This window comes from Struthio camelus, chromosome 15 (assembly GCF_040807025.1).
Source record: "Struthio camelus isolate bStrCam1 chromosome 15, bStrCam1.hap1, whole genome shotgun sequence".
In the NCBI taxonomy this organism is placed as follows: Eukaryota; Metazoa; Chordata; class Aves; order Struthioniformes; family Struthionidae; genus Struthio; species Struthio camelus.
The window spans coordinates 11,334,933-11,358,682 of record NC_090956.1 but is presented as its reverse complement, the minus strand read 5'-3'; the positions used below and the strand labels follow the sequence as shown (position 1 = coordinate 11,358,682).

The following is a 23,750-nucleotide window of genomic DNA, read 5'->3' as shown; positions in this document are numbered from 1 at the left end:
TTTTGAAATGGATGAAATAGTCAAAAAGGACAATCCAACGTAAAATGTTTGACCCTGAAGTTGCTGATTTGGAAGAGCTCTGTGGTGAGGTTTCTGAGTCAGGACGTATTTGCAAATCACTCTGAATTAACTGAATACATTGGCCAGTCACAGAACCACGCTTAGGCTGATACCAGACTGAAAGCTTCAGTTGGCTGCTGCCATCTCATGTCCTTCAAGTTCTGTTTTCTTTTTTTGCCTGTTCTTTTTCATCGTTAACTCTAGGCGTATTCACACGTAGCTGGAGAGGGAAAAGCTGTTTAACTCTTCTAACTAGATCTCCTATTTAGGCTGTGAACACTTTGAACAATTTTGCACTGCAGTCTGGAAGCTCTCTGTACTTTCAGCCTCACGTTTTCTTCTGGTGCTTCAAAGATGCCCCCAGTGGTGGCTGCAGTAATGCGGAGGAACACTTCCTCTCAGGGTAGAAAGCAACACAGGTGAAGCAGCTGCACAGCTGTTTTTAATCCCGCAGGTGATATTAATGGCTCTGAAAACTTCTATCCATCTCTGACATACCCATTTTACACTTCAAAATCTTTTGGCTCAAATGCCAACTTTAATCCCAGAAGAACAGAGTTTAAAGTAGTCAGCAGTAATTCTGCTGGTTTTAATGGTGGGACAGCACTCTGGACATCCTACTTGGCATGTTTGAGTTCTGTGACTTTTTGAATAAAGCTCAGGTTCTCTGGTTTACAGTCTTTGCTGGTATGATGGGATATAAATTTCCTGAGCCAAACAGCTTGTTTTCCTGGAGTAACAGAAAATGAAAGGATAGAAAAATGAATGACTTGCATACGTCTCTGTTTTCATATGCTTCATTTCTTCTCTGGGAAGATGATGAAACTGCAAGAGCAGACAGAGATTTTAAATATTACAAAGAGAATTACAGTATTGAAATGGGAGACCTGAATCAACTGGAGTGGGAGAGCTGTGGAAAGGAGAAAAGTATGGACGCTAAGGTGTATATTCACAGGAAGTGCTGTGGAGGGTCATGAGCCACTTGTGATCTAGAATTACGTGGATACTATACTGAAATAGAGGTATGGCTTCTGGACCAAAGCCAGTTATGTCCAGGAAATGTGGAAGTGTGGTTGTCCGTACCCTTCCTAGAGCGGTGGTCTTGCATTCTTAATCTGCATGGTCTAGAAGAGGAACCCAAATTTTCCTCATTTCTTTAGTCCCTCTAGTGATCATATATTTTCTTACATTCTGTTATCTGTAAACTCTCACACATCCAATTACCTTTGCTGTATTTTGAGTACAGGGTTACCGTTCTGTCTCTTTCTGTAATCTGAAATGGTTCATCAAACGTTTCTGAAAGATCACCTTTGTTCATGTCTCCATCCCTCTGAGTTATTTTTCTAGTAAGTTTGCAGCCCCTTGGAAACTTTCTGCTTCGTAGAGATGTCTGATGGTAGTAAGAATGAGGAGGTAATAAATAACATTTCTGACATCAGAGCTCCTTAGGAGTCAAAGCAACATGTCTTCTTTCAGATACCATTCTACAGGGGGGAGAGAATTACCTTTGATGTTGCACCATCTAGATTGGACTTCTTGGTAGAACATGACAGTTTACAAATTGAGGTAAGGCATGCAGAGAAATAAAGTTGTTTGTGCTGTTCTTTTCTTTAAAAACATGGTTGATTTTAGTAGAAAGCAGGCGTGCTATGCAAAAATAGGCTTTTATAAGCAGCCTAGAAGACGTTTGTTACCCATACTCACTCGCACAGCGTGTAGACCGCGGTATCTGGCATCCTGCTGTGTTTCTGCACTTCAGTCCCTTTTGCTAGATAGAAACAAAATAGGGAAAAGCTCTTTACTAAGTTCACTTTTCACGTCCGTGTTGCAAGCAGTCAGTGACCTTTCAGGTTGCTTGAATTACTCATTCAGTTTGGGTTCTCTGAAGAAGGGCCTGTAAATTTGTGTGGTTTTGTAGAGTGTCTTGTATAACAGCATTATGATCTGTGTTTTGGGCCTGCTGAACCATAACGATGCAAATAAATTGCAAATTGTTTCTGTACTTGTTGAGACTCCGTTCCTCCGTTCCTGGATCCAGAATTTTGTTGCGATTATCCCAGGGATTTTTTTCTAAAGGGGGAAATAAATTCCCTTTGTGTGAGGGGAAAGAAAACAAAACGTGTTCTTTGCTACAGATGTCTGAATGCTTTTACTGGGTAAAGATTAAAGTTAACTTTTTTCCCCCCATTTTAGCCTGTTTTCCATGTGATGGGTTTCTCTGTCACAGGCAGAGTGTTGAATGGTCCTGAAGGAGAAGGAGTTGCTGATGCCACTGTGACTCTAAACAATCAGATTAAAGGTATGCAGTGGTCTTGGTCTGTGTTGCTGTAGGGAAGTCTTTAAGCCCAAGTACAGAACTAGGGTATGAGATGGTATTAAACCTTCAGGATAGTACACTATTTCTGTTGTGAATTCTTTGAAGTATTAAAGTGATTTTCATTCAGTTGATTAAGTTTCCATTTTCTGACTTTAGAAGAGAGCATTAGGTATTCATCCGTTTTGATTTAGAAAGCTTTGCCGTAATTTTTGTCATACATATGCCAAATTGAAAATGGTACTGTAAAATACAGAAACAAAAGTTGGTCTAGTAAGAAAGCAAAATACCGTTTCTTTGCTATGCATTGTGAATTAAAAATAGGCTGAAGCAGTGCATGCACTCAGTGGTTCTGTTAACACACGAGGATAGGGTTTTTTGGATTTTTTCAGGGTTTTTTTGTTTTTTTTTTTTTTTAAATTCTTGACTTTATTTGTTACAGTAAAGACTAAAGCTGATGGCTCTTTCCGCCTTGAGAACATAACAACAGGTACATACACAATTCAGGCCCAGAAAGAGCACCTCTTCTTTGATACTATTACTGTGAAAATTGCACCAAATACACCTCAGTTAGCAGACATCATAGCAACTGGGTAAGTACTGGTGTCATGATGAAAGTGGAAACTGATATGTGGGCAAGGTCTTGAAAACGGGTGGTCCTTTCCTGTATTATGCCCAGACTTGCGTCCTTTTGCCTGGAGCTGAACACTGCTTGAGAAATTCAAGGAATATTGGGCAATGTGACTGGACGACAGTGTTTTACCCACAGCGTTTTGCTCAGCAGTTGTTAAACCTTAGAGCACCCTTGTAATAACCGTTCTCTTGCAAATGAAGTCTCTAAGACATGGGGTTATTAAGCAATTATAGAAGAGTATGTGGCAGAACCAAGAAAAGAACAGAGGCTTTCTGCTACTGATGCAGCACTTCAGATTTGACTCTCCTTCTCTATAGGCATGGAATTACATAACTGTCTAGTAGGTTGTTGTACCACACTGGTACATTTTATTACTTATCACTGTTAGGATCATAACTGTCTTACATGAATTTTTTTTTTTTTTTCCCCTTGTGGTTCTGTGGCTGCTGAGCCTGTTCATTGGTGACAGGATGGTTTTGGCAGTGTAAGGCTGCACGGTGGTGGGAGGCATGGTGTGAACTGAGCAAGACAAAAGGGGCAAGGTTCTGTCCCCAGGAGCGCCTCCTTAGGAGGAAATAGTGGCAACCTTCAACAATAGGAGCAAAGGCAACGAATGAAAACTAGGAAATTACTAAGACAAGTGGCAAGTAACTCATGTGGACTTGGCTAGCTAATTTAAAAAAAATAAATTACTGTTGAACGATCAATTACAGTTGATTTTCAGTCACTGAATATGTTGTACTGTTGAAAGGGAAAAGTAAAACTTAACAGCTTCGAATTGGCCTTCTTATCTTGTATTTTCACAGAACGTAGTCCAGTGTACTACCTATTTGAAATCTTTGACGCACCAGACTAGTTAAAACCTGAGGATTGCCAATATTAAGTCAATTGTCGTCCTAGTCAAAAAAAGGAGGAAAAAAAAAAAGGTGTGGGGGGGAATAGGATAAAGTAATTGGTTTAGAAAAAGATTCTCAAATAACGAAGCAGGTTGCCTGCAAAAAAACAAGTAACATCATGGTGACTCCATTGTTCAAAAACAAAACAAACCAACCAACCAAACATTACACAAGAATTTGCATTTACTCTGCTGCTCGTTTGTAATATCACTTTGGCATAAATGCTGCTTAAGGGAGAATTAATTCTAATTCCTGTGTTATTTCCTCATTATAATGAGGTTTGCTTTTGAAGAAATTTTAAGACAAGTATTTTGTATGTGTTTTGTCAAATCAAGGTATTTATTCTAATGTCTGACATTTATTTTACAGATTCAGTGTGTGTGGCCGCATCTCAGTAACTCGTTTCCCCGACACAGTCAAACAGATCAATAAATACAAGGTAACCATGATGCCTCAGGACAAGGACAAAACATCACTGGTTACAACAGAAACTGACCCTCACGGAACATTTTGTTTTAGGGCAAAACTGGGTACATACAACATTCAGGTAAGAATGAGCTACCATTACTCCACTGTAGGACGGTCAAGAGCTTTTATAAGATTTTGAAAAGTTTCTCTCTAAAGTTTGAGAAGTTGAAAATAGGTTTCTGTGGTGCTTTTCACCTGCTTGCAGTATTTAAACAATGACAGTTATTTCCCTTTTTTCTTCATAAGCTGGAATTCCCATACTACTTTCCTTTTATACTTATTAAAAGGAAATTGGGCTATTGAGATCAAAGATTTTTATCTCTCTTTTCACTAGTTGAGTTCTCCCCTAGATTGCTTCTTATCTTAATATATTATCGTGTGAATGAGACATGTAATGTGTACCTTTATCCGGTATCTAAGTGGTTCCCTAGATTATAGGTCACAGCAGAATCTATAGCACAACCACCATGTGTTATGCGTTGTGGGAAATAGCGCAGACCGGAGGAAGAGTGTAGTGACAAGGCCTCTGACTGTCCTTACAGATAATGAGAGAGCCTAACGTAGAAGCAGGAGTAGTTCCCAAAGCAAAAACTCCTTCAGGCTTTTGAGCCATGAGGAGGATTTTCAGCTCGGGCCTTTTGCAATTTTTGGAAGGACTTTTAATATCAGCCGCAGAATTTTCGAAAGCATCTTTGAGAGACTGATTTTGCTTTGTCTGAGACTTAGAGTAAATTTCCATTTGTATCATTTCTGGTGAGTTGAACTCAGTGCAGTGAGTGTATTGGGACCGGTATTTAAAAGCTGGTGATACGTTGATATTATGTGCTCTTCAGGTAATTGTTCCAGAGGCTGAAACCAGAGCGGGACTGGCTTTGAAACCCAAAGTGTTCCCTGTTACTGTTAGAGACAGACCAGTAATGGATGTGACCTTCTCTCAGTTTCTGGCCTCAGTCTCAGGAAAAATCTCTTGTTTAGGTAAGCCAGTTTTGAAAGTGAAGGGAAAATGGGAAAGGAAAACTCTAGCACTGTGTGTGTGAATGAGTACTGTTTGGATCAAAGCAGTTGCTGGGGATAGCCCCATCAGCAGATAAGTAGGTTAACTTCCCGCACGTAGATGCAAACAGTCCTGGTTCTGAAGACCTTGCAGTCTAATAAAGTACCGTAGTAAACTTTGGAGCTATCTATTTTAGTAACGTTATGTACCCATTTTAAATACTTGCTGGGGGAAGTTCTGACTCTTGGCTTTGCTTGGAAGATGGCTGAGTTCTGGAAGGAAATGCTACTGGCTGATAAAAGGGATGCTGCACTTTAGAGAAGTACTGGAAGGGAAAAAACCATTAAAAATGCAATGGATGTAAACATGTAGAAGCTTGTAGGCTCAAGCTGTTGACACAAGGTTGTAGTCTCCCTTCTCGTTCTTATGCTTTTCTCTTTATTTCGGTTGACGGTTCATTTCTTCTCCTGTTTTCCTTGAATGCCCACTAGTTTCAGCAGCAGGTGACTCAGGTTTGACTTTTGTCATTTTTGCCCCTTACTTGTGCTTTCTGAGCCTTCTCTGCACTTGGTGTGCTGTTCTGTTTTGTCCCTGTAGTCTCTGCAGCGAGATATTAGCCCAAGAATTTAGTGTTGAGCTTCTGGTTGTTACTTGCCATTGGATGCAATAACGTGGTTAATAAGCGTAAATTCACTAAAGAGTGCAGCAAAGTGCTGGAGAATGTGTGCTTAAGAAATAAGAGTAATAGTTTTGATTGGAAATGTAATCATTTTACTCTTAATACACATGAAGCCTGGAGTGGGGGGTTTTGGAGGCTGAGGTGGGAAGCCAGAATGCAATGTAATTTTCTGCTGTCCTTCCTGCACAGATGCTTGTGGTGATCTGATGGTGACATTACAGTCTGTGAGCCGCCAGGGTGAAAAACGCAATCTTCAGCTCTCTGGAAACATGGACTCAGTGGCCTTCACATTTGAAAATGTGCTACCTGGCAAATACAAAAGTAGGATTATAGGGAATTGCTTGAAGCATTAGCTCAGTATCTAAATTTGTGACTTAATCTCTCTACCTCTCTTATTAAGAATACTATTTAACCTGTGTGTCACATGCCCAACATGTGAACTGGTTCTGAAACTTGAGAGAAGCTGGAAAATACAATACCTCAGTGCATCATGTTTCCTTAATCTTGTACGTTTAACCCTGTGACAACAGATAACTGCTCTCCTAAGTTTTAGGAACTACGTGCTGGCCTCATGGATTCGCTGGTGTAAACTGAAAGAGAATTATCATGAACCAACTTGTCCCAAACATGAGAGCAGGAGCATGTCCTAGTTCTTCTGCTTCCACAGTAACTAGCCTCTCCTAAGAGCAAAAATAGGTGTTTTGGCCAGCCTGGCTTAGCCTACTATTAAAAGAAATTGCATTCTTGGGGAAGGCATGGAAGGGGCATGTACGGATTGCTCTTTCTATATGGAAATCAGAACATCATCCCACAAGGTGAAATTGGAGTTGGGCTCTGAAATCCTCAAGGCTACTTTGGCTACCACAGGGGTAATGTATATTGCAGAACTTCCCCGACTTTATTGTTCTGTTTTGTAATAGCTTTTCTATTACAAGATGTGCTGGATTCCTGGTGATACTGCAGTGCTTTGAGCCAGGTCTGTTGCCACAGCTGTTCTCTGGACTGACATTCAGTGCATCTGAACTGGAAGATTTTTGTTAGGGAACAGTTAGCATGTTATGAGTTATCCAGTTATGTTATCTAGGTGTTTTTTTTTTTTTTTTTTACATGACAATAACTGCCCCTTTTCACAAAACTTTCTTACTAAAATGCTTTGTGTGGTGTGTATTCTAGTGAGCATTGTACATGAAGACTGGTGTTGGAAGAATAAGTCTTTGGAGCTAGAAGTCATGGAGGAAGATGTTGCAGGAGTAGAATTCAGACAGACTGGATATATGCTGAGATGTTCTCTTTCCCATGCAATTACACTGGTACGTAGGTAACAAACACACTCTTTTATTTATATATATGTGTGTGTGTGTGTATATATATATAAAATATATATTATATGTTATATTATATATATAAATTATATATATAAATAATATATTATATATATATATAATTTTTTTTTTTTTAAATAAACCTGTGTAGGATTATGCTTTGAATCAAGGCTTTCTCATGTCTCTAGGGAGTCCTAAAACACAGCAACACTAATGGTTAGAGTGCTTTGAAATTTGTCTCTTGAGATTGGTAAAATGATCGTTTGTTGTTAGCTGCTAGAAAGGAGAAGCATTAATATACCTTTAGGCAAATATTGTTTTTATTTTGTTATTTGGTAGTAGCTAATAGTGAATTGTATTGTGGCTTCACAGGAATTTTACCAGGATGGAAATGGACCAGAAAATGTTGGCATTTATAACCTCTCCAAAGGAGTTAATAGATTCTGTCTTTCAAAGCCAGGTAACAGTTCTAAAATGTTAGTTTAAAAAAGGAAAAAACAGCCTGTCAGTTAATACTGCTAACAATTAAAAAAAAAAATCTGTTGTGCTTTCTGAGATTCTTGAGAGGCATTATTTTACTTACATCTGTATACAAGAGCTCTGTTATAATATTTTTTAGAACTCTGTTACTATATAGTCTTTTAACTAAATATATGTTCAGAAGCAAAAGAAATTTGTTTTTTGATTAGATGAAGGGCATTGATCTTTGATCAACAAAGAACATACTAAAATAATTTTGTTGTCATATGAGTTCTATAACTGGAATGTGACTGACAAATAGAAGTTTTATTTCGATCCAGTATCCTTGAAGGAAAGCTGCTTAAAAGTTCCAGTGTTGGAAAAAGTAATTTTTAAAGTTTGAAATTTTTTTTTTTTTTAATAAGTCTTGGAGCTAATTGTCTGTTATGGCCTGTTAGCAAAAGCATTTGGTTTTGATTCAGTTTTCAGCTTTGATCAGTTCATTCTACTGAAACACAGGAAGTTCCATCTGAACATGAGGAAAAACTTCTTGACTGTGAGGGTGACTGAGCACTGGAACAGGTTGCCCAGAGAGGTCGTGGAGTCTCCTTCTCTGGAGATATTCAAAGCCTGCCTGGACGTGATTCTGGGCAGTGTGCTCTAGATGACCCTGCTTGAGCAGGGAGGTTGGACTAGATGATCTCCAGAGGTCCCTTCCAACCTCAACTGTTCTGTGATTCTTAAAGCCAGTGGTCTCATTCTCAGTACAGTTGCAAGACTGGCTGTATAATCAATCAGAAGGGCACCAGATATGGGACCCTAATAGGCTACTCTCAACCTTGTTAAGTTTGTTGTTTGTAATTGTGTTTGTAATTATGTTTACCTGTGCCTGTCTGTTGTGATGCCTAATTGTGTTTTGTAATCAGTGTACCTTAGTAACTCTGAGCAGAATCCAGCAGCGATCAATGACTCAGGAGAGATGGATCAATTTACAAGTGTCTGTGCCAAAGATGGTAGAGATGTAGGCAAATTTTGTAATTGTGTTTATACCTCAGGTCTCATGTGGTCTTTAGAATTCAGCCGAATGCCAACACAGTGAGCTTGAATTTTTTTCAGAGGATCTCTCTTTCACTTAATGTTTACAGGTGTATATGAAGTGACCCCACGTTCCTGCCACCGGTTTGAACATGAATATTACACTTACGATACGTAAGAACAAAATAATGCTCTCATTTTGATCTTTTGCCTGTCAGTATGCTTTCATAAAGCGTCCTTCTGTTGCTTTCTTTCAGCATGTCAGGATGTGTGGCTATGGCTTGCTTTAACCAATAGAGGGAAGCTTTAGCAAGGCGGATGTGTCCTCTTGCTCTTCGCAGCGCTTAAAAAAGAAAAATTCATCTAATGAGAGACTTTAAAGATGTTTCTGCTATTTTAAATGGATGTTTCTGGCTGCCTTCTGTCTGTGCTTAATGTATTTTTGCTTTGTAACAAAGCAGAGGCATTTCAGCAGAAATTATTGGTCACTCGTGAAGGCTAAAATGCAAAAGATAGGATAATAAGTTTACTAGAAGACACATGCGACTTTGCATGCATCTCTGGTACCAAGACAGTCTGTGGAGACTTGATTCTGCTCACCCCAGTTTTTGCAAACTGAACAAATACTCACTGTAATCATCAGTGAGCAGTACTGATCTTCTCAGTCAGCCACGTTTTATTAGTTATTGCTAGGTTATGGTTCAGCAAGGTGCTTAATGGCTCCTTGGGTCCAGAAAGAGAGTTTCTGCTCCCCGAGGGCAACAAACTAATGCAGCATTAAAAGCTGGTTGTTTTCTGCTGTGTTAGTGAATTAAAAGCACTTCAGAGAGAAGTGTGATAACCATCAGAGCCAGCACAAAGCAAGTAAGCGTACAGAAGCCGGAACCCCCTTTTGGCAGCAAAGAGCAGTTAGACTTGCAGGATCTTGAACCACGTTAAATATGGCGAAACTGGTGAGTATCCCTCTTCTGTGTGTAAAGGGACTGTACATAGGAAATCAATCAAAGCAACTTTGGCTTGAGAGGAAGCAGGAGGCGTGAAGCAAGGAAGTAATTTGGCCGATGTCATGCAGTAGTTTGGAGTTTGGAGCTGAGTAATTGCTCCCTTTCCAGTATGTTGTCATCTCAGCCATATAGCTTTGCCTGTGTAATTTGTATATCGTCTTCTCTAAAGCACATTAAATTTAGGGATGGGAGCATAAACTCAGCTAAATGAGATTTGATTACTTTCTCTAAGAGGCAGACCTTCAGTTCATCTCTTTTGTTACTTTGATTTACAGGTCCTCTCCTAGTATACTGACGCTCACTGCAATTCGACACCATGTCCTTGGCACGATTGCAACAGATAAACTAATGGATGTGACTGTTACCATTAAGTAAGAACAAAGAAATCTTGGGCTTATAAAAAGTGGGGGGAAGAAAGGCGTCTGGCTCAAAAGGTTTTATTCTGGTTTTAATACCACAGTGGCTGCTTTCTAAGGGGATGGGGTCCCCTTATCTAGTGGGGTGTTCACAAATCAGTATAAAAGTTCACAAATCAGTATAAAAGTGGGGTGTTTTTTGTTTTTAATGCTAAGCTGTACTTTGAGTACTTTGTAGATGGATAAATAATTCCCAGTCATCACTTTGAACATTGTCACTTCATTTCAAAATGGCCCATTTCTATTTGTGTGTTATAGTAAAAAGGAATAATTTTCTGCGTGTTTATGCATTTTAGTGAACTGAAATTTCAGAATTCAGAGGATGTTGTTTTAGCCTTTTCTGAGCTCCTTAGCACTGGGATCTATTTTGCCTTTTTTATTACTTCAAGAAGAGAATCTGCTGCTTAGAGCATTGTTACTGGCGTGAAGAGGGCTATAAAAGGAAAACCGTGCAGAGTGATTACACACTAATGCGCCAGTTTATGTTTAGCTGAACACACAGCTCACTGGGGACCACTGATTTGTGAACAGCTTTAATTGCACGAGGTGCCAGATCTGCCTGGAAGACGCTGATAATGATGAGTGCTTTATTAGTGTTTTACTGATGTGCACTTGTTCTAGACTAGGGGATCTCGAACTTTTTTTTGAGCCTAGAAAATTTCTTAACAGAGAGTGAATTTTGGGCAGCGCATTGCCTCATCCCTGAGTTTAGTGAACTTAAAACTACAACTAATGTGTGACTACAGCAGCTGGAAAAGGAATACTGAGACAGTAAAGAGCCGTTAGGATTTAAAAAAAAAAAAATTAGTGAGGAGGTGAGTATCCTACCAGTCTTCCAGCTTAGTTGGGGTTGTTTTGAGACTATTGGCAAGACGGTTGCCACAGACTGTCTCTGTTCAAGCCTGCCTGAATCTTTTTAGCCAAAGTCCCTTTTGTGAAGTGCTATCAGTATAAAGGGAACAGCTTTGGAATTAAAAGCTGGACAGTTGTTTTTTAAAAGGTTTGTGCTTGTGTTCCGGATCTGTGGCAGTAACCTGTTACCTTTCAGTTAATTAAACAAAAACACAGTTCTTAGCAGTTTCTGATGATAGTTTGCTATGTACACTTCTCTGTTTGAAAAATGAGACTAGAATGATTAAATGAGTAATATGGTGAGCATGTGTGTGTGTCTGTCTGGGTTTTTAATAGGCTTTGAGGCAAAAAAAATGTTTGATGCATTTCGGGATTGTCTCTGGACTGCAGAGAAAAAGTTTAGAGCCTTGATTAAAATTTAGTGTGATAGAGCAATAGTATATGTTTGCCTCAAAAAAGGAGGAGTTGAATACCTGTGAATATTGAAGTAGGAGACAGCACTATCCTGATAAAGTGATTGTAGAAAAAGTAATCATGATCTTTTCAGTTCACTCCTCCTAGAGAATTTCGCAATATTCCTTACCAGTTTTTCAGACTATTGTAGAAGAGACAAGATACGATACAAAGGATGGTTGTAGACTAGAAGAAATTGGTAGGGAAGGGAAGATGTAAGATCAGGGAGGGTAAAATGAGATACATTGTTCTAAGCTGATTACAAGAACCTGCCTAAGCTTACCTAGAAATCTGTTAAGTAGACAGTGACAAGACAGCTGGGTGGTTCAAATATCTGGGGCAGATAGGGCAGAACTCAGAGCTTTTCCTGGAAATTACCAGCTATTGGAAGTATTTATTGGTGACAAAATTATTTTCTCCTTTATACTGTTATCCCTGAGAGGTGTATTCTGAGGGAAGGTAGCACTGGGAAAAGAAAATTGAGTTACTAGTCTTTTTTTGTTTTGTATAACTCATCCTTTCTGTGTTAAGCTAGTACTCAGTTTTGACGTTCCAGTCTTTCTCTTGTTGTAGATTAGGGCTTTGTTAAATGTACTCTTGCAAACTGTGTTGCTTGGGCTTAAAAATTTACCATTCCCACTGGCTCCTCAGTGCTTCTATGGGAGACTCTTGCCCCTATGGGAGAGCTAGTGTCTGCGATTTTGTGCAAAATCAAGACACTCTACTGTCCACCAAAAACAAAGTTAAGCTAAGATGCCAGACTCTGCGAAGCGGTTGAGACATAAGAATGTTTTGTTTTGTTTTGTTTTCCTGGTGGCTCTGCAGTGGGATGCTGAGGGGTAGCAGAGGGAGGAAGAGGCAGCAAGGCTGTGACTTCTTGACTGGTTATAACATAATGAGGCAGTATTTTTGTCTGTGAGCGCTGCAGGTAGGTCCTTTTCTGCTAGGCTAAGTTGCAGTAGGTTATCTGTAGCCCCTGTGAACGAGCCTTTCTAGTAGTAACTAGTTCATATGGAGGTTGGAAAGTTTTAGGTACGTTTGGAATAAATAGCAGAATTAAAAAGGAATGGTTTAAAAAAAAAAAAAAAAACACCTGGAATTTTTTCCCTGGGGTATAAAGGGTGTAGTCAAGAGATATAACAAGCTCCTCTCCCGTCGTGCCAGAGGAGGTTATTTTATTTTCTCCTTCACATTTTCAGATCATCCATTGACAGTGAACCTGCCTTAGTGTTAGGGCCCCTGAAATCTGTACAGGAGTTGCGAAGGGAGCAGCAGCTGGCAGAAATTGAGGCCCGCCGACAGGAGAGAGAAAAGAAGGGTCAAGAGGAGGAAGGAACAACGCCACCGGTGCAAGAAATGGTGGAGGAACTCCAAGGACCATTCCTATATGAATTTTCATACTGGGCAAGGTACGACAGAGCTCCAGCGTACAGGGTATATTCTTTCTACTACTATCTGGTGTTGTCACCAATCGAACACTGACATATTCCGTAATGGAAAGAGCAGCTTTACAGAACCTGTGTTTGCTCTTGCTGCGTGCCAGCTAAAGGGAAACTGGTACCAGATAACGCGAATCTAGCTCAAGTAATTGTTGATTTCCTCCCCCTCCCCCTTTAGGTATGTAGATGGGTCCTCTAGTTGATATGCAGTGCTGTCTACTGCAAGAGAGCTGCTAACTAGTTCCATCTTATCTTCTAATTGTATCTTATTTGAGTTTTATAGGTCTGGAGAGAAAATTACTGTGACGCCTTCATCAAAAGAGCTTCTTTTTTACCCACCTTATGTGGAAGCGGTTGTTAGTGGAGGTAAATATAAACAAACTTTTTTCTTAAAGCAGATTTTAAGGCAGAAACGTATCCCTGCAGATGAAACTTTGAATAGCTCTTCAAAGGTAATATTAGAAAGGCAATTTCAATTGCAGAAATTTCTTTGTGGACTAATTTCACTCTGTGGAACTTGGGATCATGGCTATTTGGTAGAGAATACAAATACTGCTTTTTATCAGCAGAATATCCTTGTAAGTGTGGATTGACCCCTTGGCAATTCTGAGAATTATTCATGTCACGCTTGTTGTGTAGAAGAATAGATGTAAAAAAAAGCAATATGTTTGTATTTTGAAACTGTTGCCAAATTCAAGCTTCTGTCAAGTTTGCTATGTAGTAAATTGCAATAATAAAAACATTCATAAAATAAGTAAACTTTGAAGTTGTCAGGGCTATCAGCAGTCAGTTTATGCTACCTGTTCAGTCAGTGTCCATCTAGCCCTCAGGTTCCTAAAGTGAACACTTTTTGTTATTAGTCATTAATAGAAAATGTTAGGTGCCTCTCTGCTGTCCACGTTCTAAATACATAGGTAAATATAATTTTTTTTACATAATGTCTTAGAGCATGGCACATGCTGACCTCAATGTGACCTCAACAAATTTTAATCAAAGCTTATGATATCAGTTAAAGGAGAATATTGTTGGGTTTTTCTCTGTCTGGCTCTAGGACGCGGGACTTTATGAATCCCCATAGCACCAAGCAAATACAAAATGTTTGTATTGGAGAGGTGCTTATAGCTTTCAAGCTCACTTACTGATTTGGTGAATGTTCAGAGGTTGTAAGCTATACGGTTTCGTGGGTTGATCTCTTATTCTAAGCCAAAAGAACATCAACTGATCACTTTGGAAGTAGTTAAACTGTTGCTGTGAGACAGAATGGTGACTGAATTTTTTACTTTCTCCTTGCCTTAAATCCCTTTTTTAATGACCAAGAGAGCTGTCCTGGAAAGCTGATAGAGATTCATGGAAAAGCAGGCTTATTTCTGGAAGGGCAGATTCATCCTGAATTGGAGGGTGTGGAGATTGTCATCGGTGAAAAAGGATCAACTTCTGCACTCATCACAGTTTTCACTGATGGAAAAGGTGCTTACAGGTGATTAGCAGATTTGTTATGCTCCTTTGGGTTCTTTAGTTTAAGTGCTGTGTGACTTTACAGCACATATGAGATATCCAGATGTTTCTTGGCAGTTTTTTTTTGTTTGTTTTGAAACAAATTCTTCTTTCCTTTATTTAAAGTGTTGGGCCACTCCACAGTGACTTGGAATATACCATTACTGCTCAGAAAGAAGGGTTTGTTTTGACTGCGGTAGAAGGAACAGTTGGGGACTTCAAAGCTTTTGCTCTTGCTGGGGTGACATTCGAGGTAACGTTCTAACGCTTTGGGTGCTGAATGAATAGTGTGTAGTTTAGGGCCTCACAGGCAAAAAAGTTAACCCACTTCTCCCAGCCAACCACAAATGGGTGTGGGATGTGGGGATCAGATAATTTTGTGGTAGGGGAAACAAATCATCTCTTACTGCTTTTATCCTACAGAGTGATTTTCTTTGTGTACCGGCTGATCCAACTGATACCTAGCTCTAGTCTGGGGGATTCTTCATTCTGGCTCCCACTGTTTCCTTTGAGAGCATGGAGAGTGGCTATCCTGGTGGCTCGTGCTCTGTGCGCCTTTGTTGCCCAGATGTTGGGAGCACAAGCTGTTGCAGCCCTGCAGTGTGACAGGAGAGGATATGCTGCGGGTGTGGCTATTTTTTTTTCTGTTTGTAGCTGAGTGCTCAGAGACAGCAATCTGCGCACTCTGCAAGGGGCTTCTGTGTTGAATATTTCTTCATAAAGCAACCATAGCTTTTACTTACAACTCTTGTTTATTCAAAACCAGATCAAATCTGAGGATGACCAAGCTCTTGCTGGAGTTCTCCTGTCTCTCAGTGGTGGGGTGTTCCGGTCCAACCTCCTTACACAGGATAACGGCATGCTGACCTTTTCCAATCTGGTAAAGTTGAAATTGATTCTTCTGAATGTGGCAATGCTATGTTGCTCTAAAATCAGGATGTTATCAGTGCTTCCCATTGTTTTATCTTGTGGGATTGTAACTCACAATGAGAGACGTAGATTCCTTAGAGGGGCCAGGTGTTAGTTTTCCTAACAGCACTTAAAATCTTAGAAGTGAAACATGTGAAATCTAACCTGGAAAGCGAATTGTCCCCGAAAGGTAGCAGATGATGTTGATTTCAATTACTAACGTGCAGACTGCAAACATGAAACAAGCCAACTTGTTAATGGTCATTTTAGAATCTTTAGAAGAAAGAAGTCTAATTAGATTATTGATCTGTACATGTGTGTAGGCATGCCAGAACTAAGTTTGCAGATGCAGACGTCTTTCTCTCCTGGTTACTTTCCTGTCCTTGCGCTCTTGTGCTAAAGTATTGGGGCCACAGTTTTCCTTTTCAGACTTTGTTTCGTGGTAGTGCTCCATTCGTTTATTGTCCAATATGTTTCTGTTCTTAAGCGTTCATGTTTTCTGACCAGTTTAGCCAATGGTTGGGAAAGGGAAATTCAGCTCTTCAGCAGGGAGCTCCTGCCCAGACATGATTGTTTGGAGTCAGTGAATCTTTGTATCACTATTAATAAACAAATTGCTTGATACCGTTCTGCAGAGCCCAGGGCAGTATTATTTTAAACCCATGATGAAAGAGTTTCGCTTTGAACCCTCATCGCAAATGATTGAAGTTCAGGAAGGACAGAATCTTAAAATCCGAATAACTGGTTACAGAACAGCTTACAGGTGAGTAGAGCTGAAATGCTGTGCAGAATGCTACATACTGTGTCTGGATACAAACATGCATCATGGAAAACGCACAGTTCGCATCATGCAAACTGATTCTCTTTGTCCTGATGTCCCTCTCTGCTAGAGGTTGAGGATTTTGTTATTCTGTGTACGAGTATGTTATTTTAGCCTATTCTCACAGACAGGAGTTTATAGCTGAGCCCAGATGATAGGACTTTAAGGAGAAACGTTTGCTATGAAAGCACTGTGTCGGTGGCACTGGAAGTGACTTGTGCCGTGTCCAGTGGGAGCGGGGAGGTCTGTGTGTGGGCTGGTAGACTGCTTCAGGTGTCTAACTTCTCCCTTTCTCTGCCCTCAGAGCTGTATGCCCCTGTTTAGCCGTGGAGGATAGGAACTCAGGTTCCTGAAACTGTGCCCTGAATTGCAGCTAATTTAAATACCTGTAAATTCCCCTTTTCTTCTCCATGCTATGCTAAATGTACTAAGTACTTCTCCTATCAGTTCTAACAATAAAATGTCTTTAAAATATGCATTAAAACAGCATCTGCACATCTGTGGCAATTGATTCTCTTTCTACTTCTAGTTGTTATGGCACAGTTTCCTCTTTAAATGGAGAGCCTGAGCAGGGAGTCTCAGTAGAAGCTGTGGGGCAAAAAGAGTGTAGCATCTATGGAGAAGACACGATAACTGATGAAGAAGGCAAATTCAGGCTACGTGGCCTCCTGGTAAGGATTGGAATACTCTGTTATTTGCTTTTATGTTAGTGTGATCATGGAGTAATAAAATGCGTTTTATTAATTAGCTACAGATTTCTGTTTTCCCATCATATTTGCTAGCTCAGATTCCCTTGAGTCTTTCTGTGGTAGGAAACGTTTTCATGTAGTGGTCATCCCTTTTAGTAAAGGGGAAAAAATGTGTTAGTGTAAGTCTGTGGAAGTTTCTGCCAACATATGCGGTGGCCTTCAGGCAAACCTGAACAGTTCTCATGTTGTGATACAAGAACTCCCAGTCAAGGCACTGAGTGTGTCTAACAGGTAAGCAAGTAAAAGCATAGGTGTTATGGTAGGGAGTTCTCTTGAGCAAGAGAGTTTGGGGAAGCTTTTACTTTCTCTTGTGAAAATGTTGCTACAGTGTATTTTAGCAGGCAGTTGGGTGTATGGTTGATTGTACAGCATGTGTCTGAGGTAAGCCATTCTGCAGGAAACGTGGAAGCTGAATTTCTGGAACCTCTATGTGGAATAAGCAGTTATGTTGAAGTAGAAAGGAGTATTTAATCTGTTTTTAATTCTGCTTAATAGGTTTTTTTTTTTCCAGCTGAAACATTCCTCAGATGACTTCTTCTAATAACGTAATGTAACGAACTAGTGAAAATTCTATGATAGCCCTTTTGTATTTGCTGGAAGTGAACACCCTAAATTACTCAGATAAATTTTCTGTTCAGGATAAGGAAAATTGTGGTTGGAAATATTTGGGTGCTGTATTTTAGATGGAATATTAGAAAATTGTCTGACCATCTTAATGCATCTAATGATAAAGCATGTATTATTGAGTGATGAATTTTATCATTTGAATGTTGCTTTTAGCCTGGTTGTGTGTATCATGTCCAACTCAAAGCTGAAGGCAATGATCATATTGAAAGAGCTTTACCGCAGCATCGAACGGTTGAGGTAATTTTTTTTTTTTTTTTTTGTCCAACCGCTGTATGTGAAATGTGTGTCTTGAATCTGCCTAGGCGTTGTGTGTATTCTATCAGCAGCAAAGTAGCTGAATGCAGTCTGTTTAGACAAGTGGCTTTCAGCAGCTTAGCTTTCTAAATAACAGATCTCCTATTTTGTGTCAGCACTGTAGCTTAAAATTGAGATAAAATCAGGCCCAAAGAGGAAACAAGTGGAAAGAACTCTTTCACAGTCACAAACACCATGCGTCAGAAAGCAAGATAATAAAAATATAGGATAGCTTTCAGCGTTCCTTTATGATGTGGAACTATCAACTTGAGGGGGTCATGAATTGTCATATGGTCCTATCTTATATTTAATTATTAATTGATAGATATCTGTTACTACGCTCTATTTGGTCTAAATCCTGCAGTATTGTGGTAGATAAAGTTACCATTCAGACTTGTGAATCTTTTTAAAACGTAAAAATAATTTTTTGAATTTAAAACTAAGCAAATCTTCTAAAGTATTCCTCCATCCTTACAGATTTGGGTTGGCTGCCCCTCACTTGTCTCTTGACATCCAGCAAAGGTTAATTGAGCTTCATTAGTTGTCCAGAACTTTTCAGTGGGAGACGGTCATTATTCGGACTCGAACAGGCACCTGGCCAGGATGCCCTCCTTTGCAGCAGAGCAGCGGGGCAGAATTCTTTCAAGTTCTTAGTGACTTCCTGCTAAGACTACTTGTTTATTGGGAAGGGAAGAACAGTGGCCACCCAAATTCCAGAAAATCAAATGAAACTTAGATATTGCAAGTGATAGCTGTATACAGTAATTTGTACTAATTCTGTCGTAACTAGTCTGCCATTTTCTGCAGGGGAGAAATAACATGTAAGAGATACTACTGGAAAAAATGTACAACCCTAGTGGTGCCAGGCTGTTTCTGTGGCACCTGGCCTAACTGTAACCTCTTTGGTGGTATAGTTGTTTTAAAAAGTGTCTCTCCTGATCAGCATTCAGGTTTAGAAATACAAATATTTTAAACAAATTTTGAAACATGTCGAGTTATGTATTTTTGCAGTAGGTTGTATTATGATATGAAGCATATCCCTTATTAATCAGCTCCATAAACATCCTAGCTCAGTAATATACATCTTTCAGCACGGAAGCAAAACACTGGGACTGACGTTCAGACTTCAGGCAGTTCTATGTATGTAACTCAGCTCTTTACTTCCAAAATAATGCATGTTTTTGATACTTCTTCCATTTTTAGTTTAAATAAATCAATGCCATCAGCCTTGTGCTGATAATGCACAAGTCTAATTGCGAGTTCTACGCTCTGGAGGAAAAGTAATTGCAATTGGAAAGACTTCAAGTTTCCATGTGGTTTTTATAGAATGAAACTCATTTCTTTTGTTTAAAATTTTGAGCAATGTTTGTGTTCTGTTAACTCTTTGTAGAAAAACATGACTGCGTTGTGTCTTGCAGATTGGGAATAGTGACATTGACGATGTTAATATTATAGCATTCCGGCAAATTAATCAATTTGATTTAAGTGGAAATGTGATTACATCTTCAGAATATCTCTCCACGTTATGTGTAAGTTCAGCCCCTTGATCTTTGTCAAGCATATTTGCCATTGGTTCCCCAATGATATTGTGCAGGGTCACTAGAAATTGTTCAGTAGCCAGAGCACACATTGAATTCAAATTACAGCTAATTGTTTGATGAAGGTGAATTTGAATTACAGGTAGAGTTAAGATTCCAGTATTGCTGACAGTGTTTCTGTGTCTGCTCCCTTGAGAGATGCACTCATTGTAGGGAGGGAAAGACACCAGAGGTGAAATGAGTTATTTGCATCACAGAATGGCATTTATCCTTGAAATAATTATTGAGATACATGTCTGCTAGCAAGAAGATACTGTGTGAATACAAATATACCGTAGGACACATGAATATAAGAGTGCATTTGTGTAAGAGCGTATGGAACAAGTAGTATAGTTGAAATGCTCAAAACTTGAGAAAACTGCACTGTGGTCCGAAAAGATTTGCGAAGCCCTTGTGATCCTTTCAGCTTAGGGTACAAATGCAGAAAGTATCTATAAGAGATGTTAGTGTGGTAGGAGTTGTACCATTTCTGAAATTCTTCCTCTGGAATGTTATCTGCAAATATAAATGCAATGCCTCAGTTTCTTTTTGACTAGTCTGTTAGGCATCTCACTTGCCAAGGTCTTATTGCCAAGATGTCGGGCTTTTTGGGAAATGTTCAAAGCATCCAGCACTCAGAGCAGATGTGAAGAGAAAATGTATCGCCTCGTTGAAGAGCACCGTATTAGAACAGTTTCAAGTGTTCTTAGTTGACTTTGGCATCTTTCTGTTTTTAAGGTGCATGATGAGTTTTGAAATGCCTTTATCCTTAAAGTTGTGGGGTGTCTAAAATATTTATTGTATTACAGACACAAATGCCTGTTTTTGTGCTTTCTCCTTTCTCTCACAGGTGAAGCTCTACAAAAGTGAAAACCTTGACAACCCAATTCATACAGTCAACTTAGGCCAATCTCTTTTTTTCCATTTCCCACCACTGCTCCGGGATGGAGAGGTAAGGGTATTGCTGAATGATTAGCTTAGCTTGTTTTAATTTTTTTTTCCCTAAAGACACCAAATTGTTATTTCTGGTGTGCCTGCAGTATGCTCGTGCTGGAGTGGCCAGCGTCTCAGAAGATTTGAAGCCTCTTAAACTGACTTTTGTCTTTAAATCTAATTTTGTCTCAGACTGTTACCATCACTGTAGATTGAATTTGTTTTTAACCCACAGAATTATGTGGTGCTTCTGGATTCTACATTGTCTAAATCACAGTATGATTACACCCTACCTCAAGTTTCGTTCACTGCTATTGGATACCATAAACATGTTACGTTGATCTTTAGTCCCTCTGTAAGTAGAAAATGTTTTAACTTTCGTTTCAAGTGTTGACCTTGAGAACAGTGTCCGGATAGTGTGGCCTGCATGTATTTTGTGGGTTTGGCCTAACTTTCTATTTATGTAATATGAAGAGTTTTATGGGAGGCATTGAAGTGATAGTGATTTTGGTTTGGGCCATATTTAAGGCTTTGTACAGCGATGTAGTCATCTGGTATATTGTGGAAGGCAAGTAGGGATTTAAGGAAACAGTTGTAGCCATGATACTAATTGAAAGAAGTACACTAATGGGCCTGAAGGAGAAAGACAGGATTGTTGCAGAAATTCTTTTAAGGACCTTTTCCTATAGGAAAGAAGTGTCACCAGGCCAAAAAGACTTTTTTAATTATAGGAGCCAAGATAGAAGGGTAAAGCAGAGGAGAAGTAATGTGAGGAGAAAACTTCTCCCTTGAGAGAGGGAACGTCTTTTTGCACTTCCAAGCTAAACAGCGCAATCAGTTTAGTGAAATGTTCATTCCTGTAATACTTAAATGATCTATTTCTTTTCTACATCACTGCACGTTCAGATGCCAGTGAAACATGAGGGAAACATGCAATGGCAGTTATAAATGAAAGATGCAGCTATGCCTGAATGATTTTGTGCTGGTGTCGTTGCTGTATTGTTATCCCTGGGATCAGAGAGATCGGAGCAGCATGTGACAAGTAAATCAAAGCACACCAGGCTGATTGGAAAGTGATGACTGGCCATCACTGAATTAGTTTTAAAAAAAGAAAAAAAGAACAAAACAAGAACAAAAAACCCCAACAATGTACAAAAAAGGTAGCAGATGTATAAATCTGATCAAGGGGACTGCTTTGAATCTGAAGGTAGATTAAATCTCGAGTGGTGCTTGGATGGGAAGGGCTGAACATGCCACTCGAACCTATTGCTGAAGTCGCTTAAAGCGGACAGTTTTCGACGTTGAAATGAGCATTTAAAACAGTCCACGGTCCCCACTTTTTTCAGAGAAAGTTGCCTGAACAAGATATTGCCCAAGGCTCTTACATTGCATTGCCACTGACGCTGCTTCTGTTGTTGGCTGGCTACAACCATGATAAGGTAAGTTATGAGGGTTTTTTTGTCCTTATCCAAATATTATTGTCCTATCCGTGAATATTCTGTACTGTGTAAAATGAGAGTTTGTTGAGGTGTATATCTAGCCAGAAATGCAGTCAACAGTCACATGTGACACATTTCAACAAAAGAAAACAATGTAGCTAAGTTTCTGGACGATTACCTTCCTTTTAAAAATGCTAGTGTGAAGTTGAGTTCCTGTGATATTTCTGAATTTTGTCATCTCATTTGACGACTCTGCAAAAGACAGTACAACAGCATTCACATTCAGATAACCATATTCTGATAATAGGAACAAAAAATAACTGGCTTCAGCAACAGCAGACTGGAAAAAAAACTATGCAAATCATCAAGCCTGGTCTCTTTTGCTCTATGCCCTCCCTGGTATAAAACACTCAAGGAATATGAAGAGCTACCAGATTATCCCCTCTGTCTTTGTTAACAAGCCGTGCTCTTCTAGTTTCCTCTGATATGACTGGATTTCAGTTTTGCTGTTAAGAGAAAATAAATTTGTCTGCACAGTTTGATTTCCTCCCTCAAATGTGGGTAGACAGAATAGACCATGGGATTCTCCAGGATTTTCTGCAGCGGCACTGATGACTCTCTGCCTCCCCTGAAAATAGTGGTGGTTTTCCAGTCTCAGTACTTAAAATCCCGTTCTTAGGTAGATTACTGCAGGAAAAAGGTGATGTGACAACCATTTTAATTTTTGATCAGAAATTTCCAGAAGGTTAGGATTTGACTCCCCAAGAATTGGCTGCTGTTTTCTGACATATTTGTAGATGTGCTGTTTAAGCAATAGATTCTGTTTCACAGAATCGCAGACCAGTTGCAGTTGGAAGGGACCTCTGGAGATCCCATAGTCCAACTCCCTTACTCAAGCAGGGCATGGAGAAGTGGATCTATAAAAACATTATCATTCAGACCTTATATGCCATTGTAATCACATGCTGTTCCCTGCCCCCCACTTTTTTTTTGCCCAGCTTATTCCCTTGTTGCTGCAGCTAACAACTCGACTGCAAGGAGTACGTGCCCTTGGACAGGCAGGTTCTGACACAGGTGGCCCAGAGGATGCAAAGAGACAAACGAAAAAACAGAAGACGAGACGGACGTGAGATAGAAGGGGTGATTGCATGAAACGATGCTCCCTCAAACTGGAGCATGAGGAAGCAAAGCCACTAAGATGTATTTTTGATAAATTTGTGGACTTTACATTTTCATTGTTGCTGCATGAGTTCCATTTGTCACACTAGCTCCATTTTGGTTGTAAATTTTCTATGGATTCTACAGATTTCCTTGTTATAAAATAGTGAAATGAATGCCTTTGTTGTCACTGTGAGTGCGTCTCCCATACTTGAAGACAATGAATTTTTTTCTCTTCAGTGGAACGGGTCATGCTGTCTTCATTAATCATTTGTAAAGGCAGTGGTAATAAACTTTTTGATTTAAAGTTCAGTCTTTTGGGGGAATCGTTTATCCTTACCTTTCCAAATACCCAGTTTAAAGAAGCAGCACCACAGGAGTTCTGCGAAATCAGTAGTGCTTCAAACAACAAAGTTTTGGGAGACGTAGGTCAGCTGGTGAATTAGAGCTTTGGCGCTTACAGTGCAGCAACTTTATTTTACCATCTGCACAGCCAGATTTCAGTTCTTATCCAATGGTTATGTTATCTTTGATTAAAATCAAGTATTTGCTTGATGGAAACAATGAGCTTATGTTAGTGTTAATGTCAGATAAATTCTGGTGATCCTATTGCAAAAATGACATTTGAATTTCAAGTTTATATACATTGTGGTATGTTTAGACCTCCACTATTCCTGAAGTTCCTCCCGCTAGTTGTGCTTTCTTTCCAAGGCTGTGTTGTCTGT

At 39.5% G+C, this 23,750-nt stretch overlaps 1 protein-coding gene across 2 annotated transcripts in view; it reads left to right on the top strand.

Annotated features, from left to right (window-relative positions):
* The window catches only part of LOC104149761 (BOS complex subunit NOMO1), a 28,379-nt gene extending 5,042 nt beyond the window's left edge, over positions 1-23,337 (top strand). For both annotated transcript variants that reach the window (XM_068908266.1, XM_068908267.1), the window contains exons 9-31: positions 1,537-1,626; positions 2,254-2,359; positions 2,817-2,967; positions 4,274-4,451; positions 5,206-5,347; positions 6,235-6,366; positions 7,219-7,355; positions 7,740-7,827; positions 8,972-9,035; positions 10,141-10,236; positions 12,786-12,995; positions 13,309-13,391; positions 14,343-14,502; positions 14,646-14,772; positions 15,286-15,399; positions 16,064-16,191; positions 16,778-16,919; positions 17,778-17,861; positions 19,337-19,447; positions 20,346-20,447; positions 20,664-20,783; positions 21,775-21,867; positions 22,866-23,337. In XM_068908266.1, the coding sequence (XP_068764367.1) occupies positions 1,537-1,626; positions 2,254-2,359; positions 2,817-2,967; positions 4,274-4,451; positions 5,206-5,347; positions 6,235-6,366; positions 7,219-7,355; positions 7,740-7,827; positions 8,972-9,035; positions 10,141-10,236; positions 12,786-12,995; positions 13,309-13,391; positions 14,343-14,502; positions 14,646-14,772; positions 15,286-15,399; positions 16,064-16,191; positions 16,778-16,919; positions 17,778-17,861; positions 19,337-19,447; positions 20,346-20,447; positions 20,664-20,783; positions 21,775-21,867; positions 22,866-22,997 (2,790 nt within the window). In that variant the 3' untranslated portion in view covers positions 22,998-23,337. The remainder of the gene's footprint in view (positions 1-1,536; positions 1,627-2,253; positions 2,360-2,816; positions 2,968-4,273; positions 4,452-5,205; positions 5,348-6,234; positions 6,367-7,218; positions 7,356-7,739; positions 7,828-8,971; positions 9,036-10,140; positions 10,237-12,785; positions 12,996-13,308; positions 13,392-14,342; positions 14,503-14,645; positions 14,773-15,285; positions 15,400-16,063; positions 16,192-16,777; positions 16,920-17,777; positions 17,862-19,336; positions 19,448-20,345; positions 20,448-20,663; positions 20,784-21,774; positions 21,868-22,865) is intronic.
* Positions 23,338-23,750: the final 413 nt, after the last annotated feature.